This window comes from Aulonocara stuartgranti, assembly GCF_965226115.1.
Source record: "Aulonocara stuartgranti genome assembly, chromosome: 11".
Taxonomy (NCBI): Eukaryota; Metazoa; Chordata; class Actinopteri; order Cichliformes; family Cichlidae; genus Aulonocara; species Aulonocara stuartgranti.
Window position 1 is genome coordinate 39,067,491 of NC_138947.1, and position 25,095 is coordinate 39,092,585.

The window sequence follows — 25,095 nt, forward strand, 5'->3', positions numbered from 1 at the left end:
ACTATATGAAGCAAGCTAAGGCTGATGCAAGTCTTTTCCTATTTCTTTTCCACATGGGTTCAGCCTCCAATCCGCTTCTGTGGAACCAGAACATTTTAGGTCTGCTTTTAACATTGGGTTTAAAACTTCCCACAACGGACTGAGTGTTTCTTCTTCACTCAGATTTTTTCACTCACTCAAATTATTTGTTTTCTTTGTATTATCATAGAGTCTTTACCTTACAGTATCAAGCACCTTGAGGCAACTATTGTTGTGATCTGGCACTAAATAAATAATAATTTATTTAATATAAAATATTATATTATTTAGTTTTTTAAATATAACAAAATCTGGTCAGCGGGGAAAATTTGGTTTGCATCAACTCCATTTTCTATTTTATGCTGAAGTTAACATGAAAATGAGACTTCTGTCATGCTTATACTCAGTATGACTCAGTCTCCCCTCGCCTGCTGTAACAGCCATACATTCTACTGGGAAACAAAATTCAGCAGTGGTAATAACACCTTTACAAAAGTAATGTGTTTCCAAAAAAAGAACCTCTACTCTGTATTATTCTGTTATGATCCGAACTAACTGTGTGGCTATTGGGTTTGGATCATCAGGAGCTGCTTGTATGTGTCTGTGCTGTGTGGTGATGACTGTATACTCCATTTGGGATTACCTACTCCGGTACATAAACAAACCACAGACTACAGCTGTGCACAGAGGATGTATAAGGGGACAGGAAGGGATGATGCTGCTGCTAACAGGTGAGAAACCTTGAGAAACACTCCACAGCTCAGTCTGAAAACCAGCCCAGCCTCAGTGGAGACTCACATAGTACAAAATCCTGGATGTGCCAGAAACGTTTTTCTTTGGGGAAAAGAAAACAAACTAACAGAAAAACACATTCAATGAAATGAAAGTAGCTGTTACACATCAGTATTAACATGATTAGAAGAAGAGTCGCTGATATTTCTGGAGTACTTACATTACATTTAGATTAACTTAGATTTAAATAACAGTCCAATCACATTTTTTCTCAATCAATTGAAAAACGCAAGAACAACCAAAAACTAACATAACTGGACATTTGTCAAAGCTGGGAAGGCTCCTAAAGAAAGCTCCAGGTGATCCAGGAGAGAAGGACAAACTCAGTGATCCCGTACGTGTCAGGGGTATCAGAAAGGTTGAGACACTGTCTCTAAACACCACGTCTCTCTGGTTTTTGAACCCAGAAACACAAACTGGAAGTATTGGTTCCATGGGTATTTGGACACCTTCATTGCTATGAGTACTTATAACTAATTGGTGAGTCACGTAATGAGAATATCAGACGCTCAAACCTTTCATTACTTGTCATTAGCAGTGATTCTTTCTGACATTATTAATGAAAGGCAACCTTGACCTTCCCCAGCAATCTAGCAGTATGACACTGATTAAAAACCCTGGGAGAGTGACAGAGAACAGGAATTGAATCGTGTCGTCCTCAATATTTTATAAATCTTTCAGCCAGGAGAATTATGAATGCTTGTTAAGTGAGTTACCACAGTCCTGCAGTTTAATTCAATTCTGTGTTATTTATATTAACAGCTGCTTTAAGATGCCGGCAGCACCAGTCTGTTTTTACACTGTAAAATCTAATATTCTGTTTAATTAAACATATTAAGCAGACTGAACTCAGTTTTTATCAATTTGTTATTAGAACTCAGTTTAAGTACTTTTTTTCAAAGAGCTGATTAACTCAGGTTATTTGAGTTGACTTAAATTAACTAAGTAAGCTGGAAATTTTTGCTTCTCATTGTGGAAGGATAAAACGATATGGTTTGAAAATGCCACGTCACTACCTTCCTCCTCCCTCGCAGTGTTGCCAACTCCTCAGTAAGGAAAATCGCTATTGGCTGTCCTAAAAGTTGCTAAATGATGTACGTTGTAGTAGAGAAACATAACATCATGTAAGGATGAGTAAAAAACGTTTATTTAGAACTACAGATTACATTTCTTTTAGCAATTATTGTTTTTTTTAATGTCACAATTCCAACCCTGCTCCCTTATCCGGGCTTGGACCGGCAAAAGTGACCCGAAATAGGCGCTCTGGTGGAGTTACTTTGTGTGTGTGTTTAAGTGGTTTTAAACCTTGTGATCCACAAAACAGCATAACAGTAAAAGAAGAAATGACTGCAGTACAGTCAGTGCAGGAGCAGCGGCTTCACTCATTCGCTCATTCATTTGCAGTTTGGAGGCATTGGTCCAGTGCTGGCTGGATGTCACTGATAGATAAATATATAAGAGAGTTGGGTTTGATTAGTAGAATCTTTAGTGTTTTACTGATTGAATAATTACTTAGAATCCTGCTGACATATCGGTACAAAAGCTGAGTGTCTGCAAAACGAGCAGCTTCCCCCGACTGCTTTTACCCCGTCAGATAGGTGCACATCTGAATTTGAACTGAAAATTGAATCTTTACTTTGAACATGTTAAATATTCTCATGTTAAACTCTGTGAACTGCTAAGACAGATTGCCCTCTCTTTTGGGAAGTTGGCCGCAGCCGATTGACCGCAGACTGTGGCTTCCTGGACGGGGGGGTCAACCAGTGCTTTAATACAATATAATCATAACTAAAGTTTTTTGGCTGTGATTCCTCAGAGTGGATAAACAAACATGATAACAGGAGACTGCAGTTAGATAAGAGATGAATAAATATTGCAGGGCTGAGTGAGTGAGGGTTGAAATATTGAACCAGAGCAGAGTTGATGATAGGACATGTAGAGAAGGTCGCTAGCTGTCGACAGCAGAGGCGTACGCTCAGTTGAACTGAGCAGAGTCCAGTCTGTGCAAACTACACTGGAGCAGAGTCTCAGACCTACAATGGGTTACAGGCCTGAAAAGCAGAAGCGGTGAGGTTAAAGGTTATAGACTAACATACAACAGGGTGGATGAGAAAGAAAGGCTACAGGTCCAGTGAAGAGGAGGTGGGCAGTGTGATAAACCTTCACCGTTTCACTTCTATAACTGATTAGAAATGTATTAAAATGTGTTTCTTATTTTGTATTTCTTGTAGCCATGACATGTTTCACAGTTCCTTTCAATACCTACTTTATTTTAACTCATTTGGATACCATAAGTTATCCAAACTTTTTCAAAATGACCTTCTTCAAAATTAAATAATTTAAAAGTTTCATTTAAGTAAGTGTAGGTTAGTGTTGTTTGTCATACCTGTTGCTTATTATTGGGTCTAAAATACATTTTATATTTACAAAGTAAAACAATAAAACTTCATCTTAAATGCTTTTTTTTGTCAAATCTTACAAACTAGGCAAACAACCAAACTTCTAGAGATAACTTTTTCGGGTTGTTTGACACAGTGAAAATGACCCACTCTGGCAGTTTGTGGAGTGGAACTGTGGAATGGGTCTGCTGTCGCAGGCTAGCGAGCCTGGAAGTGGAAAGAGATGAAGTGGTTGAGAGGTGCCAAATTCCACCATTCCCGCCTCCCTCCACTGAGATGACCATCTCACAGCCCTGGATGTTGCTGCATTGCAACAGTGGTTTGCAGATGCCCAGACTATAATAATAATAATGGATTGCATTTATATAGCACTTTTCAAGGCACCCAAAGCACTTTACAATGCTACTATTCATTCACTCTCACATTCACACACTGGTGGAGGCAGCTACAGTTGTAGCCACAGCTGCCCTGGGGCAGACTGACAGAAACAAGGCTGCCATGTCGTACCATCGGCCCCTCTGGCTGTCACCAGTAGGTGAAGTGTCTTGCCCAAAGACACAACGACCGAGACAGATAGAACTGGGGATCGAACCAGCAACCTTCCGGTTACAAGCTCATCTTGTAACCGGTCGCCCAGGACTACAACTTTATCCTAATGCAACACTGCCCAAAAGCAATGCAAAGAATTTGAAGTGTGGAAATACTGGAACCGGCTCACAAACATCAATACCGTTTTAAATACATCAAAATAAACTATTGTTTACATTGTGATGGCTGCAGTTACAGCCACACATCGTGGGTAGCATCTACCAAACATCACAGCGCTACAATAGAAACTCTTACATCACACTACACTTATATTTGTCTCTCTTTAAATATAGGATTTAATTTACAGGATAGTAAAGAATTGGTTTTGGTTTAGAATTAATTTATTTCTACAATCACATTATACTGTATTCTCAGTTTATTTGCACAATGACGTAAACTAGCACCACTGAATGAACAATGGGCTGTGAGGTCATTTCCTTGATTCTGTGTTGTGCCATCCGCCTCCCCAGAGGTTGTTTGGTTTCTCCGATGTATAACTCCTGGGAATCCTCCTGGCACTTAAGAGTGTACACTATGTTACTCTATTACCGATCAACAAAGCTGCAGTCAGCTGAGACTGAAGAAGTCCCCTGATGATGATGATTCTGAAAACATCCAGATGAACAGAATCAACCTTTTGGGATAGTTTCAGTCAGGTTTTTGTGTGTTTGCCCCCTTTTTGTGTCTTTGTGGGCTGATCAGTCACTATTTAAGTTTCCCCTTTGTCTCGTTGGGGTAGGTCAGTTTGTTTGGGGTGGCAGTGTTGTTTGTTGAGTTCAGTTACTCTGACATCTTTTATGGGCCCAAGATTTAGATTTTTTGGTTTAATTTAAGTTTGTTTTTCGACTCTAAGCTGTGCCTGAATTTGCTTTACTGCTCGTCCATCACAACATACAAGTTGAAATTGCAGGACAGACTTATTTTAAACTGTTCAGCTGTTACTCAGTTGGTTAGGAACTGAGAGTTTTTGTGGTTATTTTATTTAGAAGAGGACAAAATACAACAACAAATATTCGTACCTGCTTCAGTATCCCAGCAGCCATTTCGTGGCCACAGTCAAAGATAATATGAAACTCCTTTCCCCTTTTCATCTCCTTTAAGAGTGGCTTTGCATCCTTGGTTTCTGCAGGCAGCTGCCGAATCTTTAACCGGATGTTGTACCGTGAAGGCGCCTTTATAAGCTCTTGCAAACGAATCAGACCTGTGAGAAAAAGCAGAAAGACAACACACATTTGAACAGTTTTGTTCCTCCACTATTTGCGGACGTCCATGAGGACGATCTATTTTCCAAAAGGACATTTTAAATGTATGTATCTTTCCACAATAACTGTGGTTACAACTTTATCTAATTGATTTGGCAGCAGCAGTTATAATCAGAGCAAGAATAAGAAAGCTGCAGGGATGTTTCTATTGGCAGTTCTTTCTAGTGTCGTGCATTTCTCTTCAAAATCTTTTTCTTTCAGCATCGTTGTATTTCCCTCTCAGTCTCTCTGTCTTTCACAGTGTATCAGCCCACATCACAGCAGGATCAGTGTACTTTAATCCAAACACCACATATATTCGTACACATCAGTACTGCGTGTAACAGTCTTCATGTATCATGAATGAAATCATAAATGTCATACAGTGGGGCAAAAAAGTATTTAGTCAGCCACCGATTGTGCAAGTTCCCCCACCTAAAATGATGACAGAGGTCAGTAATTTGCACCAGAGGTACACTTCAACTGTGAGAGACAGAATGTGAAAAAAAAAATCCATGAATCCACATGGTAGGATTTGTAAAGAATTTATTGGTAAATCAGGGTGGAAAATAAGTATTTGGTCAATAACAAAAATACAACTCAATACTTTGTAACATAACCTTTGTTGGCAATAACAGAGGTCAAACGTTTACTATAGGTCTTTACCAGGTTTGCACACACAGTAGCTGGTATTTTGGCCCATTCCTCCATGCAGATCTTCTCGAGAGCAGTGATGTTTTGGGGCTGTCGCCGAGCAACGCGGACTTTCAACTCCCGCCACAGATTTTCTATGGGGTTGAGGTCTGGAGACTGGCTAGGCCACTCCAGGACTTTCAAATGCTTCTTACGGAGCCACTCCTTTGTTGCCCGGGCGGTGTGTTTTGGATCATTGTCATGTTGGAAGACCCAGCCTCGTTTCATCTTCAAAGTTCTCACTGATGGAAGGAGGTTTTGGCTCAAAATCTCACGATACATGGCCCCATTCATTCTGTCCTTAACACGGATCAGTCGTCCTGTCCCCTTGGCAGAAAAACAGCCCCATAGCATGATGTTTCCACCCCCATGCTTCACAGTAGGTATGGTGTTCTTGGGATGCAACTCAGTATTCTTCTTCCTCCAAACACGACGAGTTGAGTTTATACCAAAAAGTTCTACTTTGGTTTCATCTGACCACATGACATTCTCCCAATCCTCTGCTGTATCATCCATGTGCTCTCTGGCAAACTTCAGACGGGCCTGGACATGCACTGGCTTCAGCAGCGGAACACGTCTGGCACTGCGGGATTTGATTCCCTGCCGTTGTAGTGTGTTACTGATGGTGACCTTTGTTACTTTGGTCCCAGCTCTCTGCAGGTCATTCACCAGGTCCCCCCGTGTGGTTCTGGGATCTTTGCTCACCGTTCTCATGATCATTTTGACCCCACGGGATGAGATCTTGCGTGGAGCCCCAGATCGAGGGAGATTATCAGTGGTCTTGTATGTCTTCCATTTTCTGATGATTGCTCCCACAGTTGATTTTTTCACACCAAGCTGCTTGCCTATTGTAGGTTCACTCTTCCCAGTCTGGTGCAGGTCTACAATACTTTTCCTGGTGTCCTTCGAAAGCTCTTTGGTCTTGGCCATGGCGGCGTTTGGAGTCTGACTGTTTGAGGCTGTGGACAGGTGTCTTTTATACAGATGATGAGTTCAAACAGGTGCCATTCATACAGGTAACGAGTGGGGGACAGAAAAGCTTCTTACAGAAGACGTTACAGGTCTGTGAGAGCCAGAGATTTTCCTTGTTTGAGGTGACCAAATACTTATTTTCCACCCTGATTTACGAATAAATTCTTTACAAATCCTACCATGTGGATTCATGGATTTTTTTTTCACATTCTGTCTCTCACAGTTGAAGTGTACCTCTGGTGCAAATTACTGACCTCTGTCATCATTTTAAGTGGGGTAACTTGCACATCGGTGGCTGACTAAATACTTTTTTGCCCCACTGTACATGTAAATTCAACCAGTTTTCAACTGAAGCATAAACATCTCTTGTTTTTCACATAATGAAAACATGTTTGGCGTTTTCAGGACCTCTGATTTTGTTGTTGTTGCCTGAAGTTTTGGGGCACTTTTGTGTTCTTCATTATTACTGTATTACTCTGGCAGATTATTTATTATAATTATTATTACCCATCCATGCATCCTCTCCTACTTATCCAGTCCAGCCTCACCCAGCTCCCATAGGATGACAGGCAGGGACCTGACAGATCAGCAGCTTGTTGCAGAGCTAACACAGAGAGCCGGACAATCATTCACCATCATATTCAGAGGCACCGATCAAACAAACAGCACTAACTGCTTGTCTCTGTACTGTGGAAGTAACCCGGAGTTTTACAACATGCATTTCAACTCAAAACAGCAAAGTCTGGTAGTTATCCACTCAAGCTTCAGTTTTGTTGTATTTTTATCAGTTTACTTTGTCAAGTGCTGATGAACGTTTCTGTGGAGTAAAGAGTTTACTTAAGAGAAAAGCTTTTTCACTGAAACAGAGCAAATCTGCAAGATATCATGATAGAAAAAGGTTTTTAATAAGGGGTCTTTTTAACATTAATGGTAACGTATACTCAGAGTCGATCACTCCTCATTAGAATGATACAAGCATTAACCCCACGGTGTGAAGGGTTAGCTAACAGGGACAGAAAGAGCTGAGTGTTAAATTGCTATACGCTGACACAGCACAGTTTCAGACAGGACGCTTGGCTTTGGTATGATAACAGACTTTATTGTGTCAGTTAAAGCAGACATCAGTATGAAAATAAACCATCCCTGGTCACAACTGTAAGGTAGCACCTTGTGTTAGAGGGGTCTGGGTTGATAATTACAGCTGCTTAGATAAATCTGAACCAGTTACAGGCTGTTTCCAGTCCAGCCGATGTTGGTTTCTTTCAACCACAACCATAATTCTTCTGAACATTAACCAAGTACATTTTGTGCTTGGTTATGCCAAATTACTTCATTTAATATGTATGACCTGCTTTCTTTCTTTCTCTCTGTTGCCCACCTGTACAACCTGGTGTAAACAATTCCAAATATTAGGCTGCTATCCTGAAGAAGGGGCTGCAGAGCTGGAGTTAAGCAAAGAAGTAAGAACCTTTGGGAATGTGAGACAATGAGATGACTGGGCGTATGTATGTGCTTCACAGAAACATGGCTGCTTCCACAGTGCAGCAGCACCTCACTTCAGAACGTTTTGGTCAGATAGAGATGTTCATTTGAGTGGCAGGAACAAAAGATTAAAACTGTTAGTTACTGAAAGTCATGCAATCCTGCATATGTTACTATGAAGGAAGATTTCTGCAATATTGCACTGATAGCTTTTACAATACCTCCACATTACTTGCAGAGGCAATTCTCATTAGTCATTGTTATTGTTGGCTTCTTGTTTAATGACAGCCTGTATCCATAAAGGCTTTCGCGAGTTTGACAATTGAGACTTAAAGACCCTTCAGGACTGTTTTGAATCTACATGTGGAGAAGATATCATCTGTTTGACTGGATGGATCACAGACTATATTAAATTTAGCAAAAATACCACTGGAACTGTATGTTGCCTGTGAACAACATCCTTGAAAGAGTAGTTGTCAAACAGCTAACAGATCATCTGCAGAGGAATGGTTTATTTGAAGAGTTTCAGTCAGGTTTCAGAGCTCAGCACAGCACAGAAACAGCTTTAGTGAAGGTTACAAATGATCTTCTTATGGCCTCTGACAGTGGACTCATCTCTGTGCTTGTCCTGCTAGACCTTAGTGCAGCATTCGATACTGTCGACCATAATATCCTATTAGAGCGATTAGAACATGCTGTAGGTATTACAGGTACTGCACTGCAGTGGTTTGTATCATATCTATCTAATAGACTCCAGTTTGTGCATGTAAATGGAGAGTCCTCTTCACACACTGAGGTTAATTATGGAGTTCCACAGGGTTCAGTGCTAGGACCAATTCTGTTTACATTATACATGCTTCCCTTAGGCAGTATCATTAGAAGACATAGCATACATTTACACTGCTATGCAGATGACACCCAGCTCTATCTGTCCATGAAGCCAGATAACACAATTCAATTCAAATCAATTCAATTTTATTCATATAGCGCCAAATCACAACAAAAGTCGCCTCAAGGAGCTTCATAGATACAGAGAAAAACCCAACAATCATATGACCCCCTATGAGCAAGCACTTTGGTGACAGTGGGAAGGAAAAACTCCCTTTTAACAGGAAGAAACCTCCAGCAGAACCAGGCTCAGGCAGGGGCGGGGCCATCTGCTGTGATTGGTTGGGGTGAGAGAAGGAAGACAGGATAAAGACATGCTGTGGAAGAGAGACAGAGATTAATAACAGATATGATTCAATGCAGAGAGGTCTGTTAACACATAGTGAGTGAGAAAGGTGACTGGAAAGGAAAAACTCAATGCATCATTCAAAATCCTGCTCCTCACATACAAGCTCTTAAATAATCAGGCCCCACCTTATCTTAATGACCTTGTAGTACCATATCACCCTATTAGAGCACTTCGCTCTCGCTCTGCAGGCCTACTTGTTGTTCCTAGAGTATTTAAAAGTAGAATGGGAGGCAGAGCCTTCAGTTTTCAGGCCCCTCTTCTGTGGAACCAGCTTCCAGTTTGGATTCAGGAGACAGACACTATCTCTACTTTTAAGATTAGGCTTCAAACTTTCCTTTTTGCTAAAGCATATAGTTAGGGCTGGACCAGGTGACCCTGAATCCTCCCTTAGTTATGCTGCAACAGACGTAGGCTGCCGGGGGATTCCCATGATGCATTGAGTTTTTCCTTTCCAGTCACCTTTCTCACTCACTATGTATTAATAGACCTCTCTGCATTGAATCATATCTGTTATTAATCTCTGTCTCTCTTCCACAGCATGTCTTTATCCTGTCTTCCTTCTCTCACCCCAACCAATCACAGCAGATGGCCCCGCCCCTGCCTGAGCCTGGTTCTGCTGGAGGTTTCTTCCTGTTAAAAGGGAGTTTTTCCTTCCCACTGTCGCCAAAGTGCTTGCTCATAGGGGCTCATATGATTGTTGGGTTTTTCTCTCTATGTATTATTGTAGGGTCTACTGTACTGTGTGTTCTTCTAACCAAGTGGTGGTGTAGAAGGTCCCTGAACATAGATTATTTCGATGACCCTCCACACTACTTACCTGACAGGCAGTGGTGCACTTTTTCTAAGAGACTTTTTCAGCATGGGGGCATATTGAAGAAATCTTTCATATTTCATGAAGTGCCTCTTTACAATGCCACACATCTGTCTGGCAGAGCATTCTCTGTCCTCTCATGTTAACATTTTATTTGAATCTCAGCTGTTAACATGCATTACCTTCAAGCCACGTTATTGCACTGCACTGTCCACTACATTGTACCGCTACACTGAGCTGCTTTAATTTGTCAGTGTGTCATTTACATGAATTTTCTTTTTAGCTTGAGATATTTAGATATTTGGTCATATTCTTTTTTTGCTGAGCTACATTTTAACTACTGAAACAAAGAGATTTTCATAGTGTGATTGGACTGGGAGTGAGCTGTGCTGCATACAGGGTGTCGTTATAGTGCAGACTTGTTGGCTTGACTCAGTCTGTGCTGTGTGCTGGCAACGTGCCATTATGAACTAAATCAGAGTTGATGTCTGGCACACTTCTTATTCAGATATCAAAAAGCATGTGATAATAGGATGGCTAGTGGCACAGAATACAGATTGCAGTCTGGAAAATGAGGGTGGAATTTTTTCATGCATGCACATTCAAACTTAATGTGGAGAACCAACAACAGTCTATGCATTTACTTTTTGACAATACACTAGATAAACTAAACTAAATCACAGAATATAACTAAATGCTATAATAAAAAGTGGATTTAGAGAAAAAAATAAATTAAAACTAACCTGGGTCTGTGTTGTGTTCATGCTATAAATAGTCACATTTTGATCAAATCTCTGTGACACCTGCACAAAAAAGGAAAAAACCAGAATAGCTTCATTCTAATTTGTGATCTGTCACAAATATTGGAAGTCCCCATGGACCTATATTCCAACCTCACAACTGTTTTAATATGGAGCTATTTTCATTATCATACTCTAAGTTTTTACTTTACATTGGTCTCATTGCTCATTAAGGAAAAGTTAATTTGTAAAAATTATTCTTCCTTAACTGTATCTTGAACTTTTTTCTTTGCTTTAAATGGAGGAGTGTTTAATTATTTAGTGTTATTAGTAGTAGAAGTAATATTGTTGTTGTTGTTATGACTATTCAACTGTACACTGGAACACTGAAACAAGTCCTGAAAGCTAAAGAATAACAAGTTAATGTATAGAACAAATGTGCTGTGTTACTAACATGTGAAAATAAAACTGCTCTCATGTAACTAGTTAGAGTATTGTTAATCACACACTTCATAGACCATGAGATATTTTAAAAAAAATAAACCAGTGCTCGCATCTGAAAACATACCATTATATTTGGTCTAAACTGGTGCAGCAGTCTTCTGGGCCTGTGCCCACAGTCTACTGTCTCCAGCTGTTTGCCCTGTGGCATTGTTTGTTTGTGCATGAATGCAGTGCTCGGTGGGAGAGCAGTCTGCAGGCGCTTCAGCAACCAATTGCTAGCTTTCATTAAGTCAAACATGATGTCACACACTAATGATAATACCCCCAGAGTGTTGACCTGTGAGACACTGGCCATGTTCCATTTAACCAATGCAAGACAAAGTGACTTCTCTACTGTGGTTCACAATCACCTCAGCTGGCTACAGAAACACTAGTGGGTACCTAAACCACATTATGGAGCTTTTTCCTTTTACTATGGCTATGAGAAAATCATCTTTCTACAAAAAAAAAAAAAGACTAAACAAATCTATAGATTGGCCATGTGATTGTAATTGAGAAAAAAATGAATGTATTTCATGTGAAAATGATAGGGAAAGTTCACACTGGGTTACATCCTCAACAGGAGCTGGCTGAAAAAATGTGAAAGCAACAAGTATAGAAAAAACAGACACACACAGAGACACAGGAGGTGGCTGGAAGCAGGTAGTGTTGGAGGGTCTCTGCTCAGATAGCTGCACATCTGAACCCAGAAAAGTGTGGTTGGATGGAAATATCCAGTCTGTCCAGTTTGAAGTTGACCTTATCAGAGCTTTAGTAATAGCAACCCTCACATTATATGTGATCAGTTGTTTTAGAGACTAACCTTGGCCGACCTGAGTGCCGTATGAAAACATCTCTGTGCTCTTTGTAGTTTGCATATAAACCAAATCTGGACACAGATGACATATGTAGTATATGGTAAATGGTCTGATTCTATATAGCACTTTTCTACTCTCCCAGAGTACTCAAAGCACTCTATATAACATGCCTCATTCACCCATTCATACAAGCACTTCTAAACTCAAGTGCAATTAATAAACATTAAGCAATTTGGGGTTAGTATCTTGCCCAAGGATATTTGACATGCAGACTGGGGGAGCCAGGAATCGAACCACCAACCTTCCAATCAGTAGCTGATCTGCTCTACGACCTGAGCCACAGCCACCCCTACAGTATTTACACTATATTCAAAAGCCCTAGTTCTGGCCTACCCTGACGCCCAACAGTCCTTCATTGTGAACACAGATGCCAGCAATGTAGGCATTGGGGCTGTCTTGTCCCAGCAGATTGGAGATGGAGAATGTGTTGTGGCTTATTTCAGCCGTGCATTGGGTTGAGCCAAAAAAAACTACTGCATTACTCGGCGCAAGCTGCTCGCTGTAGTTCTGGTAGTACAGCACTTCCGTCCATACTTGCATGGCTGCCGCTTCCTCCTCCACATTGACCATGCATCCCTAACCTCTTAAACTTCAAGCACCCAGAAGGCCAGGTGCCCCGCTGGTTGGAAGTGCTCCAAGGACGTCCCTGTGCAGCAGTTGAGTGTCATTATTCCCAATGACAGGAGGAATGAGGTCAAACAGCACTGAGCCAGCAGCAGGAGGCTGATGAGGGCCTACCACAACCTTGAGCTTCAAAAAGGCCTCATGTACCAGAGGTGGCAGGCCCTGGACAGGGTAGAGACCTCCTACAATTGCTGGTGCCCCATTCGCTACGTCCCCAGGTGCTCAAGCTTGTTCATGGCTCAGTGGGAGCAGGGTACTATGCTAATGCCAAGACCCTCCATTGTCTCAGTGGGTGGCTTTACTGGCCTGGGTGCCAACGAGATGTGGAGTTGCACATGCATATCTGTACAGCACAAAAGGGACCTCTCCTGCAGCAGTATTTGGTGAGGGCCCCTATGGAACGAATAGGAGTGGATATTTTGGGGCCATTCACCATTGTTGAGTTGGGGAACCAGTATGTACTGATGACCATGGATTATTTCACATATCGGCCTGAGGTGTACACAGTGCCAGATCAAAGTGCAGCTACAACAGTGGAGAAGCTGGTGGAGGAGAAATTTATCCACCTTAGCGTCCCTGCTGAGCTCCACAGTGACCAGGGGTGTAACTTTGGATCTAAGGCCTTTGGGCAGGTCTGTCAGCGGCTTGGGTTGGAGAAGACAAGGAAACACTGCTCCACCCTCAAAGCGACGGCCTGGGCAAGCGCCTCAACCGCACCCTGGCTACCCAACTGGCCATCCTAACCAGCCAACACCAACGTGACTGAGACTGGCCCTTTGGTCCTACAGAATTGCTGTCCAAGAGTCCAGTCAGTGCACACCTGCTGCCCTATTGTTTTTGCAGGATCTCTAAACACCAATGGACTTGGTGTTTAGGCCCTGAGCCTGAGATTGCTGGTGGGCAAGAAATGGACCCTGAACTTTGCAGTCATTGGCAAGAGCCTACGGAAGTCATGACAGTGTTATCTGAGGTGGTGTACCTGGTACGCATGCATGGCTAGGGGCACATGGTAGTGTTGCACCAGGACAGACTCTCACCATATCGCCCACTTGCCTCACCTGCTGTTGGGGAAAGGGGTGGCAGCTGTACCTCATGTCCTGATCAGAATGACTCTCCCTCTGCTGGCCTCAATCGGCCTGCTCGCCTAAGGCAGGCCCCCAGACATTTGAAACACTTTGTGTAGGGTCATGGGGTTGTCAGGGACAACTAACTCTTTCTAGCTCTGATGTGTGCATCAGTATAATCGGTATACCAGGAAATCGTGCATTGACAAAAGTTCCCTGCAAAGTGTGATTAAATGCGTTATTTTTTTTAACACATTATGTTTTTTTTAACCAATTTGTTAAATTCCCAGCCCTTAAATTCCTAGTATTAAGTTCACTTTTGGCTGTTTTGGAGACGCTTTTCAGTTTGCCACACTGTCCCTGTCCAGATGAGTCAGACAGAAATGCAAATTTCCATCTCCCAGCTGGAGTTTCATTTATCTGTTACTACAGAGTCTGATTTTTGTTGAACCTCATACTTACACAGGTAAGTCAGTCTGCAAAGGTCATCTGGAAAACTATGTCACCCTGGCTTAAATCTTATTATCTGAATACCACAAGTTGACACACTCTATAGATCTATGATGGAGAATCAGTCCTGTTGTAGGCATTACCTCTTCCAACAAAGAGGCTGTCTACAGTTTGATGATGGAACCACCTGCTCAGCATCTCCAAAGTTTATTTCTTGTTTATTATTTATTCATACAAAGTAATGTGGTATTTGGTATAATTGTATCAGCCTGGTGCTGGCTGTAATTGCAGATGAAGCAGAGCAGCAGACAGCTTGAGTGGTTTGGGCTCACAGATGGTACCAGTGGTCTTTCTTCAGAAGAACTACCACAAATGATGAGTCCATCTCACCACCTTGACTGATACTCTTCTGCACTGCACAGAGGAAATCAGCTGACCAAAGTTTGTTCAGTGCTGTCTAACGAAATATATATATTTCATATCTTCTATGCTGACAGATATTTTTCTCTTGACAGGCTCTGTAGAGGTTTTGACAAAGCAGAGAAAAATACTATACTTCCCCAAAAGGGCATCTGATCCATCGTCAGAGGCAGCAGGTAAACCATCCAAAGCTAAAGAAGAAATAGTTGTGAGTCGTAGAGTTTAATGTTCTTTTTACAAAAGCATAGGAAGAGGCCCCGAGGCAAACCCAGGATACACTGGAGAAATTGTATCGCTCTGCTGGCCTTGGAAGGCCTTAGTGTTCTCCTGGACAAGCTGGAGGAGGTGGCTGGGGAGAGGGAGGTCTGGGCTTCTCTGCTTAGGCTGGTGCCCCTGTGACCTGGCCCCGGATAGGGGGAAGAAGATAGATGGATGCATGTTGTACATAGTTATTATAAAAAAGGAAAAAACAATGGAAGAAATCGATTTTAATTGTTAGTCTGCTGCTACAATTGCTGACTGTGACCTCAGAGAGCAACTGGTCTGCAAAACTAGAATTGGACTGAGGGAAGGAGCAGTCTTCATCCAGCTTCAAAGAACGTACCCAGGTGAAGTGATGTAGATCAGTGGATAAATGTGTCTCCTTTCAAGTGCAGTCACTCTAAGCACGTCAGTCCCTTTCTCACTACCTGGTTACTTCCTGGCAGTTATTTTGGAAACCATGCAGTAACATGACCTAACACTGTGTCATCTTGTCCCCTCAATGTTGAAGAAGATGACATTTCAAGGAGTCTTAAAGACAAGGGAAGACTGGCAGAGAAAAGAACACTCCGTACCAGGAAAGGCTGCATAAGAAAAACTGTAGCACGGCATCTCCATCGATGTCAGTGAAAGCCTGTTGTGACTAGAGATGGCACGATACCACTTTTTTATGTCCGATACCGATACCGATATCATAAATTTGGATATCTGCCGATACCGATATGAATCCGATATGGTGTTTTTTAATCAACAAAACTGTTTTTTAAAATATCTTGCTGCATTTTGCAAGTCTGCAAGTTCATACTCAAGTTTAAAACAACAACTACACTAAAGCTATTCTATTATACCTGTATACAAAAAAAATATTTCATAGTTCAGCAATACTGATCAATCTAATAAACTTAGACCTACACCATTCTCCCTATTCTGGTATTTTAAAGAGTACTTAGCGTAAATATTAAGCAACCTAACTAATAGGGTTCCAACTCCCAGCAACAACAAAAATAAATAAATAAAAAATAGGGAACCACCCCTCACGCGCCACCTCATGATGCTTAATCGACGTAATCAACCTTAATTTGATGCAGTGTGAAAAAAAATGCACAGAAATATTAAATAGATTCAACATCTTTCTTCAACAAAATTGCAGACTGCACAGATGGTACCTTCCCAAAGGAAAAAGTACTATAGCTTACTAGGGTATATATATTAGACTTAATAGTTACTATATACAGTAATTGACTTCTATTCGTTTTACATCAAATTAAAACTTTGGGTGTCAGATAATTATTTATTAAAAGCTAGACATTTTAAATGAGAATAAGAAAGAAAAGTATGTCTTTGTGCCCCCTTTTCCCAGTTAATGCCCTATCGGCCCCCCTGGCTAAACTTTGCTAGATCCGCCCCTGCACAGTTACCAGCGTCAGCTACGTAGAAAAAGATCCTGGTGTAGAAAGTAATATTAAATAAATTCTAACAACAGCTTATCAAGCTTAAACGTGCTGCTGTTGTTCAGCCGCTGGTTTCCTCTTTCTGGTGCAAAGTGGGCCAAAAACAAACAAGAAAGACGGACTCGCTACAGAAAAGCCGATCAGCTGATCATTTAAGCAGTTTCACGATTGAAGTAGCAGCCGGAGAGCGAGAGGCAGTCGCTCGAATGCTTTACAAACATTCAGAGATGGACTTACACACTTGCTTTACTTCTCTCGGGGATAACTTTGTCGGAGATGAAATGCCAGGTTGCTAGCGAAGCTCCAAATGCTATCCAGACCACCGACAGGTCCCGCATGCCACAGCCGCTCTATCACGTGATGCATACTGCTCCGACGTGCTAACGTTCTGAGGTGAGTTACGGCGTGTTGCAAGTTTTGTGAGGTGCTTTCGTGATATTTAATGGATCGGATTACATTTTTTATTTTTCTCCGATATCCGATCCAGTAATTTAGGTCAGTATCGGACCGATACCGATACGTAATATCGGATCGGTCCATCTCTAGTTGTGACAGATTTTCTCATCCAGAGTTTTAAACAGCTAGAAAGAAAACTAGACCAGTGTACTGTGATGTTTCACCATCATCAGGCAGACGCTTTTCCTCCTATTCGTGGTTACATCACCAGAGACAACCAATGCCATCCTCAGGACATCCCCTTATCATGTACTGAACATTAGATCACAGCAAGATTACAGCAAGAGCAACTAAGAGTGTAAAAATCTGAGTATGACTGTTTTTCTGCTTTGTTATTATTAGTGGATATTTTGCATGTTTTGTCATTAACTTTTTACTGTCATTTGTTACTAACAAAGTTCACCAAACTCAGATCACACTCTGTATGTGTTTTCATCTTTATGAGCTGCGCTGTGATTGGAGATCATTTATCTGAGCGGGACCAAACCCTAACCTGCATGGACTGAAAAGCTGTTAAACCTAAACAAGAGGTCCCAGCATATAAGAAAACAAATGTCTTAGAAAGTGTTGACTCAGTGACTTTATAAAAGCTTTAAGTATTCCAGGTAGAGGTTGAAGTCCTTTTCTTATTTATTTTCTAATCACCAGTCTTTCTGTATTCCTCTCAGTTTATTTGTTGCCTTTGTCAGTTCTTTCTCTTTTGGGGCTAATTGTAACCCTGGGTCCCCTGCCATGTTGCTTTGGGTTTTTCAGTGTCCAGTTACTTTTCACTGCTGTTTCATTTTGGTCTCTGTACGTGTGACCTCTGCATGGACTGCTTGTCTTTGTGTTTGTAATCACTGCCAGTTTTTGACTCCTACCCAGCCTGAGTGAATGTGCTGCAGACACAGATGTTTTCATTTTATATATATTATATTATATTTTAATCTTTCATGACGTAAAGTCCAGTGTTTCAAAGCAGGAGCTTTGAAGAATCATCATACTGCCATTAGGACTGTGAGAACATGAGATTTCCACTTATTTACAAGTCATCATTATTATATTAGAAAATAGGAAAAACAAAGACATTCTATTAATAATGCTGTTAGTCAAATTCAATTCAATTCAATTCAATTTTATTTACACAGCGCCAAATCACAACAACAGTCGCCTCAAGGCACTTTATATTGTAAGGTAGACCCTACAATAATACATACAGAGAAATACCCAACAATCATATGACCCCCTATGAGCAAGCACTTTGGCGACAGTGGGAAGGAAAAACTCCCTTTTAACAGGAAGAAATCTCCGGCAGAACCAGGCTCAGGGAGGGGCGGGGCCATCTGTTGCGGCCGGTTGGTTAAATTCAGGTATAACTTGGATACCAACAGCAGCATACCAAAACAATAGCATAATTCACAATCTAACATAAACTATTAGTCTAAGTCATCATTAATAATAAGCCTAATCCTATGCTATGAGAGATGAAAATGACCCTTTATTTGTTTCTCTTTTCTTTTACTATTTGATCTGTGATCAGTGCCCCTCGCATTGACAGGATGGAATAACGTCGGAGTCGGAGTGTTAAAGAACAGCTTTGAAATTCTCATGAGCTGCTGGCATAAAAGAAAAATCAACAACATCAACATCATAAAGCGGATATGCCTTCGGCGCCAGCTGTGGGTTCAAGGCTGGAGCCGAACAAGAACTCCCGGATAACGACTGTGTGTTGACTGTTTACTTAGCCTGGCTAAGTACGGATGGCTGCTGTGTTGCCTGGGATTACTCCTTATCCCCTACCCAACCCTGTTGCTGGTCACGTGCTCTATAATGTTGTACTGTGGACATTTATGTGCTTTCTGTGCAGAGGAGTTTTTTTGTTTCCTGTTCTCATGCTGTCCTCTACAGCCCAGCATGAGTAGAGGTCTCTTTTTTTCCTCTTGTACTTTCCCATTGTAGTGTACATTTCAGTGTTTTTCTGTAATGCAACCGTTCTCTGACTTGTATCCCCATGTGATGTCTGTGTAGTGTGTGTAAGGTCGGGGGCGGGTTCATTCCACTGCAGGGCAACCTGCCACTGCATGTGGCGAATAAAATTTGAACTTGAACTTGAACTTGAACACTGACAGTCCAGTCCATTGTTGTTGTTGTTGGGCTGTGGTCTATCCTGGGATCCTTGACTGAAGGACAGTCTGCACCCTGGGCAGGTGTCCAGTCCATCATAGTCACAGCCAACATTTGGTTCAAAAATATTAATGTAAACTGAAATCACAGTAGGATTCTTGAATGGAAATGAAAAGGTGCATGTGTATATTTAAGTATCTGCCCCATCAAACCTCCTGCAGGTAAACCTTATTCATGTTTGAAGGTAACAACATGATGCAAAGTGCATTCAGCCTCCATTTTAGTGAATTTTAAAAATGGAAGGATTTTAAAACATCAACCCCTAATATCACACATATTAAAACAACAACACATATGTCAATGTTTTTGATCAGTCTGTTGATTGTGGTGGACACGTTGCTTTTAAAACCAATGCAGTAAGTGACCAATATCAGCACACTGTGCACTGAGACCATGATCCACACTTGTTTGAAGCTTTCTTCTTCTTCTTTGTGGCATCAAAATGAAAGCAGCAGAAACAGCACGAGTTGCTTTGATCTACCAAATAGAAAAAGCAGAATATCTGAGCTGAAACCAGTCAGGTGAAATGATGAAGATATAAACAATAATTCAATGCAATGTCTCAGGTTGGTTAGTGAGGTGTCTTTAACCCTGTTGTCTTTAGCTAAATGAGTTAGTTCACTTTGTGGCTGGGCTGTGTCTCGGGTTCTGTCATGTCAATTTGGTCACGGATGTCACATGACATGATAAAAAAAACAGTTATCGAGGACACATACGTTTCATAATGCATGTATATGTCTGTATCAATGAATAGAAGTCTGCCATTCTTTGCCATTTTTATATTTTATATTCATACGTGTTTCAGAAATGTAAAAACATGTTACAGTTACACTGACACTGGTTAGTGTAAATGACCTTAAATCGCATCACCTGATATCTAGTGTCATATGATCACAATGTCAAACTTTTAAAAGCTGTATTTCTAAAAATATGTAATTGTAACTATATTCAGAAGAAATGAGCTTCTATCTGTGTCAAATATCAACAGCAGACCTCTTAGACCGTGACCTTTACTAGAGCACAACCACAGAGTTGTAGTAACTGTTACTCCAAATATCTTACCGTAATAAAAATACCTTTTCAGTGCATGGCCTCAAATATTTCTTCACAGACTTGTTGTGAATGCCACGGGCTTTATCTGCTGGTTCAAAGACAATAAACCAAAAAAAGAAGATGATTTTAGTCGTTTTATGTGCATCATGCAGCTTGAATGTGTTGTTTAATGAGGTTGAATAGCCACAGTTACACACAGCAAATAATACTATAATGTTACAACATGCGTTCTATGCAGCATCTGACTGATACGTAAGAAATGCTTCTACAAAATGACCGTAGCAAACATTTGGTCTGAAGTCGTTACACTTTAAATAATTTTACAGAACAAACGAAGATGAAAAAGAAAGTGTATCACTGCAAATGGCAAATGCAAAAGTCACTGAATAACATTCAACTAAATGTCCACAAATGAACCTGTAGTTATACTTTAATGTCAGGTTTATTTTTTTAGAATTTGTCATTTCTTACATTTTGATTAAATGCTTATTTTCATTATATTAGAATGTGCAACGACATTATGGTGCACTGTCAGGATATCTCGTGCCTAATAATAGTATAAATAAGAAATGTATGCAGAGGTAATACTAAGAAGTAGAAGTGATAAATATTACACATAATAAATAAATAAGTCTTGTAGTCAGTGGTTTTTGAGTTCAGTGTTCAGTGTGGATATGGCTGTCGGGTAAAAACTGCTACTTTACGTTTGTAAATGATCAGATGACATAATTGGAATACGATGTATCCAGTTCATGGTCGCAGGAGGATGAAGCCCATCCGAGCTTCCACAGGACAAAGGCAGGACAGGCTGCCAGTTTCTCACAGGGCTAACACAATACATGTGACAGAAAATCCACTGAAATTCTCTTTACAAATTAGGGGTGCAACGATACACAAAATTCACGGTTCGGTTTGGTGTCACGGTTCGATATTTTTTCGATACAAAAAAATGTTCATGCCTTTTTAATTTGTCATTTATTAAAATTATAAATATATATTTTAACTCAAAAGTACAGTTTTTAAATTTAACCCTAACCCTTGTGCGTGTTTTTTATTTTGACAGCGAATGCGCACCTGCGGACCACTTATGTGCAGCCCTGGTTATTTAGCTCGTCATATCGCAGCCACAGAAATTATTTTGTCCATGAAACCATAAAGCTGCACTTTCTTTTTGCCTTATAGTCTGATTTGTCATAACTTCTCCGTTTTGTGGTAAGCTTTTCTTTGGCTGTCACTTCTTCACCCTGACCTGTCTTATTTGGCTCAGCAGAACTAAAATATATATCCTGCTGCTTTTACACACACACTCACATAAGCTCAGCGATTCTCTGCGCGATCAACCTCTCACATGTTTAAGCTGCGGGAGATTTCACTTGTCATGTTTGCATAGTAAGCTAACGATTAATAAGACGATGTCAGAGGAATTGGTGCACAAATTATCATCACTCACAGATCAGTGCTGTCGCTCTCTATACACAGTTCGCACGATTGCAAAGTGAAAGCAAAAAAACAAGCGCAAATTCAAACGCGACTTCAATATGTCACATATTGACAGTGGCTCACCGATGCCAATGACAAAATTACCCAGCTACATTTCTGAAAGAATGCAAAAGCATTGACATATATGTTTCCTACAATAGCCCGACGGGCAGGGAAGAGATAGATTTTGGTACCCCGACTGAAAAAATCGCTAGCCCCGGGACGTCGGGCTAGCGATATTGCGAGCCCTGTATCTGATTGAGGAATCACTCATCTTTGGAAAAGAGAGTTTATTACAGAGAAATGTCTCTTTCCAAAACAAAAGCTATACTATCCGCTTCTTCTGGGCTATATTCTCAGCAGCATAAGGAGAATCATGTGCTAACAGCGGTCTAAATGACTCGGCTAAAGTTAGTAGCATGATTGCTTTTTTTTGTCTGCTTCCACTTGTCTTTGCACTAGGATGATGTCGGCGTAAATGTGCAGTCATATTCGTTGTGTTCCCACTAGTGCTTTCAGGTTAATCTCGTTGAAATGACCTTAACGCCACAACACGGCAAATCTCCGTTAACGAGCTACCGCCGATCGCCCCGTGCATGGGGCTAGACGGCCAACACGTTAACGAGCTAACTGCGCTAACACACTAGTTCCCACCCATGTAATTGAGCATTGCATGACACATCCAACATACTGTTTTACTTTAGTCCATGACTCGCTTACCTTCAGGGTCATACGTCACATGAAAACCAAAATAATTCCAAACGCCAGATCTGAATGAGGGTGGGGGAGGTCCATGTTGCAAGGAGAGCTTAACTTCTGTCTCGCTAGCTTGCCCTGCTCTCTTCCTTCTGACGATCCTGTCTGTGTTGAGCGCTCAGTGGATCTGCGCTCGACAGTGCAGCCTAGGCGGAGTAGTCGAACGCAGATTCACTGAACGCTCAACACAGACAGCATCGTCAGAAGGAAAATTGATAAAATAAATTACAAATGTTGTATTGTTCGATACATATGCATACCGAACCGAAAGCACTGTATCGAACGGTTCAATATCGATACGAATATCGTTGCACCCCTATTACAAATATATATTTATAAATATTTTTAATTTTTTAATAACAAACAGCTAGCATAAAAAGCTTCTTTCAGATGCTTTCTGGTCTCAGTGTAAGGTGGCTGTGGCCTCACTGCAGCTGCCTGTTGGAAATCCTTTTACTTCTTGTCTTCTCCTAATGTTGACCACCTGCCTGTGATAGCACTGACTGTGGCTGAGGAACAAAAAAGGGCAAACACTTGCCTTCCTCTAATAAGCGCATTCATACAGAGGTAATCCATGGAAACACTGTAGCCTTCCCTTTTGGCAGACAAATACATTTCTCTAAAATTCTTCTGTAAACAGAACATCATGTGAGAATGGATGACATGGTTTTTCAGGTGACACAGCAGTCCCACAGTGACAAATGAAGCTTCTGTGGATGAACAAACCACCTGAAAAACGAATACAAGGCTGGTATATAAATCACTAATATGTTAAAAGCACATATTAAGGGTTGTTGCTCACCTGTGTTTCTGAGAATGTCAGAAGAAGCTTTAAGGGTCGGGGAGGAGAAAAATCTTTTAAGGACTTTTTAATTTCCAATCCATCTCTGAAAGAACAACAGCAAAAACTACAATGACATGTGAAGGGGACATGTTGATTATTGATGCAGCACTAAACACAGGTCAAAGTATTAAAGCAACAGTGTTTCTCTTTGCACGTCTTAAATCTATCTTCTCTCTATTAATAAACAAACAACATAAAACGTATTAATAAATCAGTCACAAAATACAGTATAGAGGACAGCACGTGTTTACCGCCAGCCTCAGTCACTGATCATTTACAGAATTACAGAGTCTGGCAGTCTTTGCATGATGTAAACATTACTGTGAGTTTCTAACGGCCTCACAGGTTTGCCAGCAGGAAAGAAGGTCCAACAAACACCAGCCTGAGGTTTGTCATGCAGGAGTAAAGGAGCCAGACTTTTTTCAGAACTTAATTTTACATTGATCCTGAGCCGATATGATACAGTTTGAACGAAGCAGTGGAACTAGCACATACTGGCTAAAAATGCATTGAAGATAATCAGGATATTTATTCAGAATCAGGCTGCAAATAACCATTTTACTGCTAATTTAATTAACTAGCAACTTAGTCAGGAGAGAAACTGATATTTCTCTCCTGACAGTAATCACTGTATGACGGCATACTACAATACCTTTGCACAGTAACTAAGCTAGCAGCGTAAAGGTGATAAAACACGTAACAATATCCACAAATGCATCTCAAAGCTGCTTTCTCAACACATAACATCACATTTTCAGTTCTCATTGACACTCACTGACGTATCATAATCTCTCCATTTAAATGGTCTTACCTGTAAACGCTGCCGTATCCACCGGAAAGCAGTGACAATGGATTCTGCAGTCTTCCCATCATCCTGTTAGTGATGCTTCATCTTAATGGATGATAACAAACTTTCTGACCGTCTAGCGGGTATAGAAGACGCCTACCGGCCCACATCTATGGGGCTCATTACTATAATAATGCCCACTGAATGGGCTGATGACACCTGAAGTGGGTGCAATGCAAATAAACTTGTGGTCTTGGTGGGAAACTGATGTGAGACTAGTGCAAGACAAGCTGCTGCTGCTCTGAGATCATTGATCCCCTGTGCACTTTCACTAAAGCACTGGTTCTTAAAATCTTCCTCCATCACTTGTTATTGGCAGCTTAGACTAAATGTTAACTACAGTGATAACAGTTTGCAGTTCTTCACTAAATCAGCCAGGAAGCAGTGCAGAAAGAAGACATTCAGCAAGAATGCAGCAGGCTACATGAGCTTACAGTAAGAACATAATGAATGGGTTCATGTTGACAGGTGGACCTCAGCCTTACAGCCTGACATCACTATAGATTCAATAAATGTTTGACAACTAAGGAGTGCTGTGCATTTAAATCTTAAAATCAGTGGCAGTGGAGTAAGTGTTTGTGACAGATGCATGTACAGATGTACCTGTGTTGATCCATTTAGTGGCTCCAGGATTTATATAAATTCATGAAGTGTTGTAGTAAAGATCTTCTAACACTGTTGCCACTAAAACAATCAGCCTAATTTTCTCGGCCATAATCTTCGTGTTTCCAGACGACAGAGCGAAACTAAACGTGTCTTTGTGCGTCTTCTCTTTGTGTTGCCTGAGCTGTCTGAGGAGAGAAACAGCTTCTGCACCTAGCACAGCTCTCTGTTTTACAGTTAGTTAGTTAGTTAGTTAGTTAGTTAGTTAGTGTAGGAATGTTTAGCTTATT

General features: G+C 41.0%; 1 protein-coding gene across 2 annotated transcripts in view; it reads right to left on the minus strand.

Moving 5' to 3' along the window:
• grik2 (glutamate receptor, ionotropic, kainate 2) overlaps nt 1-25,095 on the minus strand; it is a 340,023-nt gene that overhangs the window by 231,733 nt on the left and 83,195 nt on the right. For both annotated transcript variants that reach the window (XM_082550857.1, XM_082550858.1), the window contains exon 5: nt 4,817-4,998. In XM_082550857.1, the coding sequence (XP_082406983.1) occupies nt 4,817-4,998 (182 nt within the window). The remainder of the gene's footprint in view (nt 1-4,816; nt 4,999-25,095) is intronic.